Source organism: Crocodylus siamensis, chromosome 7 (genome assembly GCF_052110815.1).
Source record: "Crocodylus siamensis isolate JL-2025a chromosome 7, ASM5211081v1, whole genome shotgun sequence".
Lineage (NCBI taxonomy): Eukaryota > Metazoa > Chordata > Crocodylia > Crocodylidae > Crocodylus > Crocodylus siamensis.
Window position 1 is genome coordinate 91577034 of NC_143401.1, and position 16084 is coordinate 91593117.

Sequence of the window (16084 nt, forward strand, 5' to 3'; positions counted from 1 at the left end):
CCTCCTTATTTCCCACTATTATACTAACCCAATCCCACCCCTATACCCCCTTAACCCACTTATTTCCTATTATTAAAATGGAGGTTTAACCTACCTATGTCCCACTATTAAACTGACCCGATCCCACCCATGCACCCCTTTAACCCACTTATTTCCTATTATTAAAATGAAGGTTTTACCCACCTATTTCCCACTGTTAACCAGTCCCAATCCCTACCCCTGCAGCCCCTTAACCCACTTATTTCCTACTATGAAACTGGATGTTTAATCCACCTATTTCCCACTATTAAACTGACCCAGTCCCACCCTCCCCAAGGCAATAGAGCTACTAGCCACACAGTCATATGTGATCAGGGGCTAGAGCGCATGTTCATAACATCAGCCCTGACTTGCCACTTGCTCTCCTCACCCGGATGTTGGCCAACAGCCATCTGTTAGCCCAGGCCTCAGGCCAAGGGATCACAGCATATTTGTACAGCAACCAGCGCAAATACAGTATCTGTGGAAATAACCTGAGATAACCCTGACCAAGGGCTGCACAGGGGACAAGTTGGTCCTTCTGGTAAATGAAAGTAGCTGAAGAATGAGTGGACTGCGGCACGTGTCCCTCTCTCCGGCAGTCGGCGTGATGCCAGCGGACGCGTGGCGGCGCAGCTGCGATGCCTGGGGTTGCAATCACCTATTCTGTCCCACTGGATTAATTCCCCGAGCCCATCAATCCAGCTCATTTCCCCCCACCCCATGCCTTAACACACCTGAAAAATGAATGGAAGTGATGCCGTTAAATAAATGCCCTTTTGTTAACCATTAAAACTGCACCTACTCCTGTAAGAGCCGAGTGGATTTATTCGTCACTAAAGGTTATAAATCAATGCCGGGCTCTTATAAATAAAGCAATATGCTGCAATATTTATAAGGTGTCTGAATAATTTTAGAAAGGGGGAGTGAATGCCCCTTGCATCTGTAGGGAAATTAAACTCTCCACCAGAAACCTTCGCGGCCTGCTGATAGGGCTGGGGGAACGGGACAAAAGCCGTGCTCACACACCCTCATTTAGACGCCGTTCATCATGGCTTTTTGGCTGTCTTTCTTATTCGTTACTACAGATGTGCGTTCCTCCTTGTCCTTCGCCCTGACGGCCTCCTACGCACTCAGCCAAGGGCAGTCACGGGACGGGGAGAGAACTGGGCCCTTCATTATTTACTTGTTTAAAAATACTTCACTTATCCATTCAGGTAGGTGAAACAATGCTACGGGGACTAAGAGGCCCGGTCAAACGCCACTACCACATGTCAGCTGAGACACACGCGGTCTGCCCGGGGTGCGCGTGTCAGGTCGGGACCGCAAACCCCCGTTGGGGCAGGGACACAGGCCCGGTCTGGCTTCAGAGGTGCCCGCAGTTCCCACCCATCCCAGCCGGACTTGGAAGTGCTGAGCGCTTCGGGAAATCGGGCTCCTCGTACCTTGGCCTCCAAGTATGGACTTTGGCACCTGCTGTGAGAAAACAAGTGTGAAAGGTTTAACTATTAACTCTTCCACTGAGGACGACTAATGAACAAATCCATAGAAGCAGAAGCCGGCTCGGGATTGATTTCTGTGCCGGGGCGCGAGTTCAGCCGGCCGGATGATTAACGCGCCGTGAATAATCTGACCGGCTCTGAAAACCCGCGGCCCGGATTGACAAGCAAGCCGCGGAGGAGGAGTGCGGCGACTGAAAACCAGAAGGATCGTTAACTCGCAGACCTACCGGCTTCTCTCCGGCACGGCGGCGCTGCGAGCACACAGCTAAGGGCTGCGAGAGCTTGTTTTTCCGGATTTGAGGCGTCAAGGGTCTGACTGCAGAGTTTCATGACTTGTTTTCCTTTCTAATTAAGCAATACTCACCTGCGCAGAGAGCCCTTCTCCGGCAGTAATGACTGCAGGGGACGACCTGTGATACAGCCCAGATTACCCATGAGGTCACCGTCACGCTCAACTGACAGTAAAAGAGAAAAGAAAGACAAGACAGTGGGTCTATTAAAATAGGTGGCTTGAGGGAGGAATATTAACCTGCTCCGATTGACTGGGACCGGGGCCGCAGGGACTGCCTGTTGCCTGCGTTGCATTGCAGGGGGATGTGCTCCGGATAAGCGTGCGACGTGAACAGCTACGACGGTCGCGTGTGAGCTGAGCTGCTTGTGCACATCCAGCTGGGCTCGTCCTCTCCCTGCGCCACGGTGCAGTTAGTGTCGCGTCCACCAGACGTGCCGCCGGGCCCCCTCTCCCCTCGTTGCGTCGGCTCCGCGGGGTTGCAACTCGTTTTCATCACAAAGGCAAATTAGGCCCGAGCCAAAACGCACGCAGTGCTGATCCGCCGAGGACAGAGATGGCATCTTTACACGCTTGCTTTTCCCTGCTCTGCCTGTACTTACACGTCCTGTACGTGCCAGATCGCTTGAGTCATCTCCCCGTTCCACTAATAGCCCATGCGTATCTGCCCCACATTAAACGTTTCCTTTGCAACCCTGGTGTTGCCCCTTGAAGTCTGCAGTTTGCTGCCTCTGTCACGGCTGTAATTACAACTCGGCAGACTTGTGATTTTTTTTTTTCCCCACCCACCTCGAAGTTTACTACGGGCCGCACTTCCAGGCCCTCTCGGGCGCGGGGGCTGAGCGGTGCAGACGACCAGGGCGTCTCTGGACGGGAGGGGAATCGATGCTGCTTTTCTCCCGTATCTGTCCTGCACAACATTGATTTCTGGCTCACTGTCCGAACCATTACAACCGGTGGCACGTTGCCACCGCCGACTGCCCAGCACCCATCTCACCGGGGGCCCATTTCACACTTGCTGGAGTCTGCAAGTGCCCGTTTCCAAAATAGGCAGCCCCTAACTTTTATTGGTGAAAAGTTAATTCACCAGAAGGCAACACCAATGAAATGGAGGTTATGGGGGGGGGAAGGTCATTATACTGCTACTGCATTTATGCTTCTTCTTCCATGAAGGATTTGGTCGTCGCTTTGGGGTGCCAGCCTACACGTGGCTCTGGGGAGGAGGCGAGACGTGTGCCTTTCAACGTGCGCTGCAATGAGAAGCATGAGGTGGTGCACGTAGAAAGAGGCAGGCCCCATTTATGGAGCATGGACAGCGACCTAGAGGTGGATATCCAAGCAAATGATTTCAGCTGCAAATTATTTGAGGCAGGAAATATCGCTGCCGCCTTCGTGTTTTACAAATAGCTCAATTTCTCCCGCCCCCGAGCTCCTGCACGAGCTCAGAAGAGGGAAGTAACCCTGTTAATAAACTCGGCGTTCACACCAGCTCCCACCAGGATGGTGACACTCACCGTTTTCAAGCAGGGCTCCTGGATCCACGTCTATAAGGATATCCTGGTGTGTGGTCTGTAGCATTCGCTGCTGGAAAGGAAAAAAAAAAAAACCTGTTTCTTTTATATTTCAGGGCAAAGATTAGTCACTGCCTCACCCCCCCTCCTCCGCCACCCCAGCCATGGAGGAACTGCGCTGCGGCAGGTGTGAGCATGGGCACCCTTGTCTCTGCCGCCTGGGGAAATGGCATGTGGTTGCCCCGAAAAGCCGTGCCCTGCACCTAGGCAGAGTCATGCCTTCAGTGTCTGAAACAAAGGTCTTGGCACATATGCAAGCAAAGTGCTTGCTGAGGCATGCAGGATCCCCCCGCCTTGCCATTTTGGGGCTCCCCTTCTGCCCAGGCCCCAGGCGGGCGCCCGGGTCGCCCAGGCCTGCGTCCAGCCCTGCTGGGACTTGCAGCGTAACACCCACCCCCATAGCCTGAGACGGGCAGTGACATCCCGAGAGCAACATCACCCCCCGGCCTTGGATTCGGGAGAAGCTGCGTGCTAGACCCTGCTTTGTCCCCGGACTCCTTGCCACGTCCCTGCTCTGTGACTCAGTTTCCCCGTTTGTAATCAAGCAATAATGATGGCGACCTCCTTTTCTAAAGCGCTGTCGGATCTACTGAGCATGAGACATGTTAAAGTGCTATTACCAGCGATTCTTCCCCGGCCCGTGGGCCTGGGGGAGTTGAGCGACGGGTCCGCGATGTAGCTGGGTTGCAAAGCTGCAGAGGGGTGAAGGTAACGGGAACTCCTCCCCACGCAGTGCTACAGGCACCGTGCTCAGCTCCGACGTGTGCGTGAGAAGCACTCTGCCCCACAGAGCGGCAGACGTATGCATCACTTACCCTGAGGTCATAAATGCCGATGCAATTGCAACCAGAGGGCCAAAGGCTCAATGGGCGTAGATCAACATAGTCCTGGTAGAGCCCAAGGAGTCGTGCAGATTTGTCCCGCCTGCAATCTCGCCATCTCCGCTTCTGCTGGGAACGGACTATTCTGGCTTTCCAATCAATTGTCCTAACACAAAGCACTTGCAGAGACAGAAAAACTCCGCGCTTGTTATTCCAGTCCCTAACAGCCTATTAGTTTAGCCAGCAAGTCAGAGACTGTCCCCAACCTGTCATATACGTTTTTTTGCACCAGATTCCCACCCCGCCTTCCAAAGCGTGCACTGAGGTTTTGGAGCGTCACACACGGGCACTGCAACAACATGTGGCTTGCAAACAAATACAGCCTAGGGCAGGCGTTACTCTGTCGCAGATGCTCAGCCATCAGTGGGAAATGGGTTTTTTTTATGGAAAGCCTCAAAAAAAAAAAAAAAAAAAAAGCATCTGACAGAGCAAAGCCGTTTCAGATGACAAGGGAGTGGCCCCCTGCATGGGAGAGGTGATAAGCTGATTTTAATCAAATGTTTGTGTGTGCTCTGAAAGTGAGCTTAACAGCGCTCGTCTAGAGGAGGACAGTAGAGCTGCTGCCTTCTGTGTTTCACCCATATGGGCCAAATTCATAGAAAATGAGGGTTGGAAGGGACCTCAGGAGGTCACATCTAGTCCAACCCCCCTTGCTCCAGCTACATCACCCCAGCCAAGGCTTTGTCTAGTTGGGTCTTGCAAACCTCCAAGGATGGAGAGTCCACCACCTCTTGGGGTAACTTGTTCCAGTGCTTCACACCCTCCCAGTGAGAAAGCTTTTCCCAATATCCAACCTCAACTTCCCTTGCTGCAGCTTGAGCCCATTGCTCCTTGTCCTGCCATCTGCCCCCACTGAGAGCAGCCCAGCTCCATCCTCTGTGCAGCTGCCCTGGAAGCTGCTATTCAATCCCCCTCGGTCTTCTCTCCTGCAGACTCAATCAGCCCAGTGCCCTCAGCCTCGCCTCACAAGTCAAGTCCCCCAGCCCCCGACCCATTTTCTTTTCCCTCCACTGGACTCTTTCCAACTTGCCCACATCCTTTCTGTAGCGGGGGCCCCAGAACTGGCCACGAGACTCCAGATGTGGCCTCACCCCGTGCCGAGTAGAAGGGAATAATTATTTCCCTTGATTTTCTGGCAACACTCCTGCTAATGCAGCGCAGGATGCCATTAGCCTTCTTGGCAACGAGGGTGCACTGCTGACTCATATTCAGCTGCTTGTCCATTGTAACCCCCAGGGCCTTTCCTGCAGATTCAGTGGCGCTGGGTAACTTTTTTTGTTTTTAATTTTGTGTCAGGCCAAATCAGCCAAATCATTTCCAAAGTCTGTTGACTGAGCTCTGCTGTGTATCACAGGCCCCAGCAAGACTCTTCAGACCGGGGCTTCAGATACTCCCAAAACCATGGCGGGCGTCTTGCCTGCAAGCCCTTAGCCCAGAGGCCTTAGCGTTCAGATGCCTCCTAGTCGTGTTTGCCTCTAGCTTGTAGCAAGCTAGAGGGAAAGCCCAGGAGCAATCCCCCATAAATTGTGTAGCCGAGATCCTCGCATGGGAGGCATTTGTAGCCCTTCGCAGGAGTCGGCTTGCCCGCAGCGCAAGGGACAGGCCTTCACCCTCTAACTACACCAAGTCATTCAAGGCCGAGAAGAAGGGGATCTCCCTTGCCAGGTAAGCAAAACCACTTGGTTGATCATGGTGTCTCCCCCTGCCTGGTGTTTTATGGCTTTTGCCACTAGTAAGGCCATCTGGGGCTGTTAAACCATCTAGTCCGGCCTTATGGCCTGGGTCATGGGATTCAACCCCCCACCCCCCACCCCAATGGCTCCTACTGAGTCCAATAACTTGTGTCTGAAGACATTTTCCAGAAAGGCATCTTGGCGACATCAATGCACTGCACTGGGACGCTGGGTCTCCCAGTCGCTCCCCGCTCCTGCGGAAGAACTGCCTTGTCCATTGGCATGTGTCTAACCACTGGGTCTCCTTCTCCCTTTGAGCACTGTGTTAGAGCCCTTCAGTACCTGGGGGTTTTCTCCACAAAAGGAGACTTAAACTAGCAATAGGGAGCCAACAGGCATTTTCCTAAGCAACAACCTCATGCTTTGGCCCCACGTTGGTGGTTTAGTGATGGCCAAGAACAAAGAACTGGTCCAGATCCACGAAGAACAGAAGCTAGTTCCCGCACTCCCTTTGCACAGGTAAAACTCCTGCTGATCCCCAGAGGACGTCTGAGCAGTGACTCGAGGGCCTGGCCAAAAAAATCAAAAACCCGAGAGCCAAATGCTCCTGGGTTTGGGAAATGTTTTGACCTAGATTCACGTGTTGCCCTAGGGGCACCAGTGAATCTCAAGAAGGCTCAGGTCACCGCTCAGATACCCGGATGCCTGGCTGAGCCCAACCTGAACTATCCAAAGTAGAAAGGCAAATGTTGTTGTGATGTTTGCTGAAAGACGCTCTTCCCCAAGGCTTCTAGCTGAGCTAAAACAGCCCGGGAGGGTCAGCCACAGAGATCAGGGTCACGGCCAGGACTGAGTATTGGGAGTGCAGTGATGCTCGTCCATTAAACATAATGGAAGAGAAGATGCTCTTCGACCCTTTCTCGGGACCTCACAGGCTCGATTCAGGTCTGGTATGAGCTTTGAGATTCAGCTATTGGGTCAGAGGTGCTCCTTTTATACGCTAACTCATTTGCCACCGTGCACCTTTGCACTTTTCCAATGTACCGGTCACACCCTGGGGTGAATCATGCTGGGGGGAAGGGGGGTTTACACAGCAAAATAAGAGATTGAGATAAGATGTGCCAGAGCCAAGGGGCAAATGTGCTAGGCGTCAACACTTGTTGGGTCACATATCACTGTGAGGTACCCGCGGCGCTGATAGGTTAGGTGTGTATGGCACGAGGCAGCACCCTCCCACCGCCGGCCTTGCCCACTCTGTGCTTGCTGAACTGGAAGAAGCGTAAGCCCATCTGCACAGCACCCGAGCCCCAAACACCGCCCTGACCTGCCTGCTCTCCTCTGGGCATGGAGCAGATATGTCGATCCCTTCCACTGCAAAGTTACGGCCTCAAACATCTGGTCCCTTTGGCATCCAGGGGAATCGTGCCAGTGGGTTCAGACTGTGGCTCGCCAGAGGTCAGACCAGAGCCCGGCTTTCCTCACTGCCAGAGGAGGACGAGGGAGGGGGGTCTTCCAGCCAAAAAGCGCCTATGTTTTCACCGTGCCGACAGCTTGGAAAGAGCCGCAGCCATGCCTGCTACACATACTGCAGATCAGCTGTGACATGAGGTTTATAATAGAAACCAGGACCCAGCTCCAAGTGCAGGGATCCGCCAAGGCGCCGGCTGCAATGAAGAAATAATCTCTGCAGACTTTGAACTTTCCCAGTGCCTAATGAACGGGGAAAGCCAAACCCTCTATTCTGATGAGAACCTCTCTCCTTCTTCCTCCCCATGACCAGCCACCGGACCCGGAGGGACCTCTCTAGGGCGCTGGGCCCAGTTTGCTGCCGCACTAGGAACAGGGGCAGCAGCCCGGGGAGGGGGGCAGATCTCAGGGCTCGAGGGGCTTGGTGCCAGGGTTGGCTGCCTGGTGCTGCGGATGGCGCGCCCACCACCAGGACCCTCAGGTACCAGCGGTGGAGTCAGCTGGACCAAGGCTTGGTCTGGCCGGGAGCCTGGCCGGGCTGTTTCTCATTTATGCAGTTTGCTGAATCCCAAAGGAGCCCAGAGCACTTCAAAAATGGTCTGCCTGAGGCAGCAGCATGCACCCCTCCAAAACCCACAGGGAAGAACGAGACTGGGCGCAGTAGGAGGACTTCAGGACCGGGCCTTGCCCCCGGGAAGTGGTGCCCTGGGGGTCTTCAAAAGGAGGCTAGATAAGCACCTAGCCGGGGTCGTTGGACCCCAGCATTCATGGCAGGGGGTCGGACTAGATGATCTGCTCAGGTCCCTTCCGACCCGAACAGTGATGAAACTATATGAAACTTTCCCTCCCCGCCCCACGACCAAAATTACATCCAGCGGCCGGATGAAACGCCAGCCCCTGGCTGCGCGCTCCTGCCGTGGAAACGCACCCCCAGACTGCCTTTCCCGAACTGGGCGGCTAGCAACCAGTGCAGCCACAAGACCCACGTCTGCGCTGCCACGCTCTGGCTTCAAACCCAGGTGAGAGCCGCGGCAAGCTTCCCCCAAGGGGAGCCATACTCGCGGTCAGCCTCGGCCTCCTGCTTGTCGCCCGGGAGGGATCTCTGTGCCATGTCAGCTGTGGACGTGGGACGCCGGGCACGACCCAGCCACCCAGACAGCTGGCTGGCGTGTATGTGGAGGACTCCAACCCATCTTGTCTTGGAGACGGCAGCGCAGCTCCACGATGCGACTGCCCAACCTTAGCTGTTCCCTGTTGTTTGAGAAGCCAGTGCAAGAAGCAAGGTACACCCATCCCTGTATCGGCCTGCGTGGGCCTGCAGGCAGGGCTGCAACCTAGTACCCCCAGCGTGATCGAGTGTGATCAGTGAGTCGCTCGCGTTTGATGATCTGAGGCTACAAAGAGAGAGAACGGAGGGTCCCAGGGGGTCCCTTGTGATCAATTTGCCCCCTGGCATGAGGGCCGTGGAGAGCTGACATCATTTTCCCCCTTGCATTCAGGGCAATTATTCAGCCTTACGACCCTCAGTTCCCATGGGACCTGGTGCCTCTCCAGGAGATTGCCACTTTATTACACCTAACCGCCCCACTCGGCGTCCGGCCTGCAAGGGGCAGAGGCACCACTAACCTTTCAACCCGCAGACGCAAGGTGATAAAGATGAGCTAAAGTCCATTAATCCGTGCAATCTGCCTGTGGGGAAAAAAAAGCCGGGAACGCTAATGGCAACGAATGGGTTTTCTCCTGCTTGAGGGAAGACGGGCAGAGGAGAGAAGTGCAAGCGTCGAGTATGCTGCAAAGTCCAGCAGAGACCTGATGCAGCAGGAGAGGGCCCAGCAGCAGGGCAGGCAAATCAATCCCAGGCTGGGGAAGAACCGGGGCTTGCAAAGAGGCTGTGAGAGCCGTCGGCTCCTTCTCCCGATGTCGCTGGCACGCGGCAGCAAGGGCCTGATTCGACACCCCCGGGGCTCTGCAGGGGGAGCAGGACCCTGCATGTGGGGACCCCTCCAGAGCCTTAAGGGGCGAAGGGAGACGTCAGCCTGGGCTAGAAACCGGGCCCTCCCACCCCCTCCAAGCAGGCAGAGGGAGCACAGACCGCAGCTCAGGACCCTCAGCACCCAGCAGGTGAACGCAGCCCGAGACTGAGGGAGTAACAAACAGCCAGCTCTGCCCAAGCTGCCAGCGGCGAGGACCTGTCCCAAAATAAAACAGACGGTTTTAATATGCTGGAGAAATCAGCTCCCCGGACTGATCTGCAGCAAACACATGGGAATAACCGCAGGCCCAGCCAACAGCGATGGAGCCGTTCATAGCTCACGTGGAGTCAAAAGGGACCCCGCAGGATCATCGTGCCCGACCCCCTCCCCCAGGCGGGAAAAGGACCGAGGTCAGACGACTCCAGCCAGGCATTCGGTTTACGCCTGTGTTTTGTCCCTGGGGGTGGAGGAGAGGCGGCTGGCGTCAGACTCGTGGTCTGCAAGCAGCGCATGAAAGACTGTTCATGGATTAACACTCAGCACCCCCAGAGCTGGCTCTCGCCTGCACTGCAGCGATGGGGAGGCGGAGGGGCAGCCGGCCGGCCTGTGCCGCGGGGCAGAGAGCGCCGAGCAGAACACGGACCGGGCAAATGGCATATGTGGACCCCCAGGGCAACCTCGCACGGTCCCACCCGCACAACTTTGTGCCGACGGCCCCGAACTATACCCAACAAGGGCCAGTCCCGTCTCCCGGCCCACCTGCCACCCCTCTCCCCTGCCCTTACACCGTCTCCCTCCTCCACCTCTCCAGGCAAGAGGGTCCCTTCGTCGTGGCCTTGAACCATCAACGCCGGACCGCATTAAGAGCTGCTGTTCGCTTACTTTTATAAAGCAGGGAGGCAGTTCGGCTGCGTTACTCAAATCAGAAGGCAGGGCAGGGTGGCACCTTTGCTCCGGACGGATTAGTTCAGAAAGGCACCGGCTTTTATAGGCGACTGGCTGCTGAAAGCTCAGGCCTCTCTGAACTGGTTGGTCTCCACGGGGCCATGCGGCCCTGCCTTCTCTTTCACAAGTCAAAAAGCAAATGTGTGCGACTGCTGATTCGAGGGGTGCCCAAACAGGCGCCCACCCGGCTGGCGTTCAGCTGCGTGTTCGGCAACCAGGCATGCTCCTTTCAAGGTGCCTCAAGCTGCATACCCAAGACGGCTGAAGGGGGGAAACTGCCCTCTTGAGCCCCTAATCCTGCAAACGCTTCTGCGTGTGCTTCACCATCAGCATGCACAACGCCCCCCGGACCCCTCTCTGAGCAAATCGTAGCACACGAAGAAGGCCTGGAGAGTCCCACTCTCCTACGGCATGTTTGCCCAGGACCCAGGAGGATCCCCGAGGCAGATAGCAACATAGCAGCACCATCTCCCACAAGGGAAAGACTTCCTTCCTCTTCCGGAAAGTAGCTAAAGGGCATGTTTCCCCAGCTTTGCTTTAACCGCCCCAGTGCCTGAGCCTTGCAGCCAGGCAGCGAAGCGCTCTCTCGAGGCCAGGTGGCTGGAGGGATGCGGCTCCACGGCACCCATCGCTGATCCCTTCCTGCTCTAATCATTTCCGATTACATGTAGGGCCCAATTATTAAGAGCCCCGTCAGCTCTTTGCAAATACCGAACCAGACAGATATTCTGGCCGGGGGGAAACATCTCGCCCGGCTCCATTTGCAAAGGGCGCATCACACCGCGCAACCCCGAGCCCCGTTCTCGAAGGAGCACGCGAACGCTCGCGCCGCGGCACCGAAGAAGAAAGCGAAACGCCAAGGACCCGTTCGTCATCACGCCACAGCACAATGCACGGCCCCGTTGTGGAGCCGCCGGTGCCTTCGTGGCTTTGAAAAAAGAAACGCAGCTCCTCTTCTCATAGCTGCTTTAAAAAAGTGGCGGGACCCTGAGCTCAGGGACAACAGACCGTACAGACTGATTTTTACGTTTGATCTGTAAACTTGTCTTTATTTAATAAAAATAATAATCCATTATAGCAACGTCTGACGACTTTTTTTTTTTTCTTTAAAAGGTAGAGGAAAGGGGTTTGGTTTTTTTTTTCCCTCCCTCGCCTCTCGAGGGATGCGATTTTGAAAACCTAAATGAATGTAAACGTTGCTCTCCGACCCCCGGGGCGGCATGGGCCCCTGGGAGTTCGTTACAAAGTCAAAACCCAGAGAGCAAAACGAACACCGGGCACGTCAACATAGAAAGCTGGGGGGTTTCCTCCTTCGTGTCTGTGCATTTGGCATCTCCCCTCTCATCCGATACAGTTGGCACTAAGGAGATTTCAACAAACTTCCCCTTTTCCAATTTATTTCTTTGACCTGGCATTATGAAACGAAGCTGTAAAAGTTTGTTTTTTCCCAGTAGTTTATTGGGAATGGCAGAGAAGGAGGAATTTTTTTTTCTTCTCCTTTTACTATCCTTCAGAAAACTGTCTTCAGGATGTTGGATTTCCTTTTTTTTTTTCCCCCCTGTAAGAAGATACAGCTGTAAAAGGGAGACAGTGCAAAAGCAACATTAACTCCTCCTTTCCCAGTCCACCATAATGCCATTTCCACAATTAAAAAAAAAAAAAAAATCAAAACGCATCTTTACACTACAAAATATAGGGGCAGATTCTCTGAAAAAGTTCCCTCCCCCCCCCCCACCTTTTAAAGTTTTGCTCAGATAATCCTCAGCTCGGAGAGGGGGAGTTCAACCGCTCCAACTGAGGATGACACCAGAAAATTAAAAACCTTAAATCTTATCAGGGTGTGCAATGAGGCAGCATTGCCTCTGTGCGTGAAGCCCTGTTTCTTGTGCAGGAAATACAGCGAGCATTAAAAAGGCACGGAGAAAAGAAAAAGCAAATCAATACAAATCAGATAACGTGATACGTGTAACCCTGATATTTACCTTAAAATGTGAGCTATTTACAGTCCGGGTGGGGAAAAAAGCAATACATTTCAGTGCTGCAATGTAGTGGGAGACGTGTTTCTATTAACCCTCGGAGAAGCAGACTGCTCTCAAGCATCCCGCTGGAAGCAAAACGAGATCGTTGTTCTCAGTCTTTTGGACCAGTTAATCCCCCCCCCCCCCCCGCCCTTCAGTTAGCAGGTAAAGAAAGTTTCTTTCCTAACAAGACTAAACAACAGGCGAGGCAAACAAGGAAACAAATAAGGGACCTACATCAAAAAAACCCAACAATGCCCAATGTCGTCAGGTCTGCCTTTGCAAGCCTTATCCCCCGAAATCCGAGAGCACGTTCGGAAACCTCGATAATACTATCAGGCTGCTGAGTTGATGAGACGGCTCCACTAGTCGTGGTGTTTTTGCTGTTTAGTGCTTCAAGTTGCTGAGACTATCGAAAGCATTCACTTCGAAGCCGACGGCCTTACAAAAATTAAGACATACAGGATGCAATACTGTTTGTTTGTTTTTATACAAGGATTTGAAACTTTCAACTACACATCCGAAAAGAAAAAAGGAAAAAACCTCTGTGCCTCCGGGGCTGTGCAATCCTCTCTCGGGCGTGGATGTCAGCGTTTCGTGTCAGTTTTTCAAGGGGCAAGCGTGCGAGTCACGAACGTATCCACTGAGCGACTGGCGAGCAAACCCCGACCGCCGAGGCTGCGCCTCGCTCGCCTGCCCGGCGCGTTCAGCGCTCGTCTCGTCGCAGTTTCGAAGAGGAGGGGACGACCCCACCTGCAAAACCAGCCCGAGGGACCCGCGCGTCTCTCTCTCGCGTGGCCAAGCCCTGCACCGTCCGCGCATCACACGATCCTCTTGCGGTCCATCCTGCAGAGGATCTTTTTGAAGGCCCTCCTGAAGTCGTGGTTGAAGATGGTGTAGATGACGGGGTTCAGGGAGCTGTTGCAGTAGCCGAACCAGAAGAAGAACTTGAAGAGGGTTTCGGGCACGGAGCAGCTCTTGCACACGGCCGTGAGCGTGTAGGTGAAGAAGAAGGGGAACCAGCAGACCACGAAGACCCCGATCACCACGGCCAGCACGAAGGTGAAGCGCTTCTCCCGGTTCTGCCTCCCCCGCCAGCGCGACCCCTTGGCAGCCCGCTCCTCCTCCGCCGGCTGGGGCAAGCTGTCCCCCGGCTTGATCTGGCTCAGCTTGGTCTTGGCCTTGCCCCTGGGCGGCTTCTCCGGCTTCTCGCGCGGGCGGGCCTCCTGGTGCTCGGAAGAGGACGTCTCCTCCATGTCCAGGCCGTTGGCCTCCGCGCCGCCCGCCGCCTTGTCCCCGTTGAGCTGGGTGGTGGCGGGCACCGCCTCCTTGTCGGCCAGCCCGTTCTGCCGCCTCTCCGAGGGCTCGGCCCGCCGCCCGGGCGGCACGCGCGTCCGGCTCTTGGCGATCTGGTAGATGCGCACGTACACCAGGATCATGATGAGGCAGGGGGCGAAGAAGGAGCCGATGCAGGAGGAGATGATGTACCACTTCTCGTCGTTGATCTTGCAGCCCGCCGCCCGCTGGTCGGCCGGCTGCCCGCTCTTCTTCTCGATGGAGATGAGCGGCGGGAAGGAGATGACGGCCGAGATGACCCAGACGATGACGACGATGCACTTGATGCGGCGCGGCGTGCGCTTGAGGTTGTACTCGATGGCCTGCGTGATGGACCAGTAGCGGTCCAGGCTGATGGCGCAGAGGTGCACGATGGACGAGGTGCAGAACAGCACGTCCAGCGCCAGGTAGATCTCGCACCACACCTTGCCGAAGTACCAGTAGCCCATCACCTCGTTGGCCAGCGAGAAGGGGATGACCAGCGTGGCCACCAGGATGTCGGCCGAGGCCAGCGACACCAGGAAGAGGTTCTGCGGCGCCTTCAGCGCCCGGCTGGTGAGCACGGCGATGATGACCAGCACGTTGCCGAAGACGGTGACCAGCATGAGCAGCCCGGCCAGGCCCACGAGCGCCAGCGTGAGGTGCAGCGGGTAGGGCGGCCCCGCCGCGCTGCCGTTCAGGCTCCCGTTGGCGCCCGCCGGGCGCGGGGGCTGGTAGCCGCCCTCCATGGCGCCCGCCGGCGGCCCCGGCCACGGGCTCGCCAGGCTCAGCATCCGCCCGCCGCCGCCCGCGGCTCGGCCGGCTCCGGCGCGGGGCGGCGCGGGGCGGGCGCGGAGCCGGAGCCGGAGCCGGAGCCGCCGCCGCCGCCGCCGCCGCCGCCTTTATAGCGGCCGGCCCGCGCGTCACCCCGCGTGGGCGCGGCCCCCCGCGCGCCGGGCACACGCGCCCCCCCCCGCCGCGGCCCCACGCGCGCTCCCTCGCACGCGCACCTCGCTGCCCCCCGCGCCCCGCCGCCTGCGCGCGCACACGCACCCCCCCCCCCGCTCACTTGTACGCGCACGCCCGCTCACCCGTGCACACTTTCCCACACTGCTCTCTCTCACCACCACCCCCCCCCCCGACTGCTCCCCGTGCTCTCTCTGACGCGCGCACACACGCGCGCGCCCACACTCACCCCCATCGCCTGGTGTGCACACGCGCCCCCCCCGTCGCCTGGTGTGCACACGCGCGCGCCCACACCCCCCCGTCGCCTGGTGTGTACACGCGCACCCCCCCGTCGCCTGGTGTGCACACGCGCGCCCCCACACACGCACCCCCCGTCGCCTGGTGTGCACACGCGCGCCCCCACACACGCCCCCCCCGTCGCCTGGTGTGCACACGCGCGCCCCCACACACGCACCCCCCGTCGCCTGGTGTGCACACGCGCGCCCCCACACGCGCACCCCCCCCGTCGCCTGGTGTGCACACGCGCGCGCCCACACTCACCCCCATCGCCTGGTGTGCACACGCGCCCCCCCCCGTCGCCTGGTGTGTACACGCGCACCCCCCCGTCGCCTGGTGTGCACACGCGCGCGCCCACACGCGCACCCCCCCCCCGTCGCCTGGTGTGCACACGCGCGCCCCCCCCCACACACGCACCCCCCCGTCGCCTGGTGTGCACACGCGCGCGCCCACACGCGCACCCCCCCCCCGTCGCCTGGTGTGCACACGCGCGCCCCCACACACGCACCCCCCCGTCGCCTGGTGTGCACACGCGCGCGCCCACACACTCCCCCCCCCATTACCTGGTGTGCACACGCGCACCCCCACACTCACCCCCCCCCCCGTCGCCTGGTGTGCACACGCGCGCCCCCACACACGCACCCCCCCCGTCGCCTGGTGTGCACACGCGCGCCCCCACACACGCACCCCCCCGTCGCCTGGTGTGCACACGCGCGCCCCCACACACGCACCCCCCCCGTCGCCTGGTGTGCACACGCGCATGCCCACACACGCACCCCCCGTCGCCTGGTGTGCACACGCGCGCGCCCACACACTCCCCCCCATCGCCTGGTGTGCACACGCACGCGCCCACACACTCCCCCCCATCGCCTGGTGTGCACACGCGCACGCCCACACACTCACTCCCCCCGCTCATACCCCGGTGTGCACACACACACGCACTCCTTGCTCACATACACATCCCTGCCCCTTGCCGCTCCCCGGGTTTTGTCTCTTACACACACTCACACTCTCTGCTTACTCCTGCTCGGGCATACACGCACATGCACACGCACACACACGCCTGCCCCTATATCCACCTCTCTCTTGCCTGTCTAAATTTACACACATGTACTTGCGCGCACGCACACACCTCACCTGGGTCCCCCGGTCTTCCTCCCTGCTCACCACTGCACACCTGTTCAGCCCTTA

The 16084-nt window shown here is 57.3% G+C and overlaps 1 protein-coding gene and 1 long non-coding RNA gene across 2 annotated transcripts; both read right to left on the minus strand.

Moving 5' to 3' along the window:
• Nucleotides 1–337: 337 nt before the first annotated feature.
• On the minus strand, nucleotides 338–4671 carry LOC149860126 (uncharacterized). Its single transcript, XR_016443473.1, has 3 exons — nucleotides 4196–4671; nucleotides 3324–3393; nucleotides 338–1975 (listed from the first exon to the last, which is right to left on the minus strand). It is a non-coding gene; the product is annotated as an uncharacterized LOC149860126 (long non-coding RNA).
• Nucleotides 4672–11698: 7027 nt separating this feature from the next.
• Nucleotides 11699–14600, minus strand: ADRA2A (adrenoceptor alpha 2A). Its single transcript, XM_090058231.1, has one exon. It carries the CDS (start codon nucleotides 14443–14445, stop codon nucleotides 13159–13161), a length of 1287 nt encoding a protein of 428 aa, XP_089914357.1. The 5' UTR covers nucleotides 14446–14600; the 3' UTR covers nucleotides 11699–13158.
• Nucleotides 14601–16084: the final 1484 nt, after the last annotated feature.

Bases quoted from the DNA above. Each gene is read 5' to 3' on its own strand.
- ADRA2A (XM_090058231.1), bottom strand. From the start codon at position 14,445: ATGCTGAGCCTGGCGAGCCCGTGGCCGGGGCCGCCGGCGGGCGCCATG.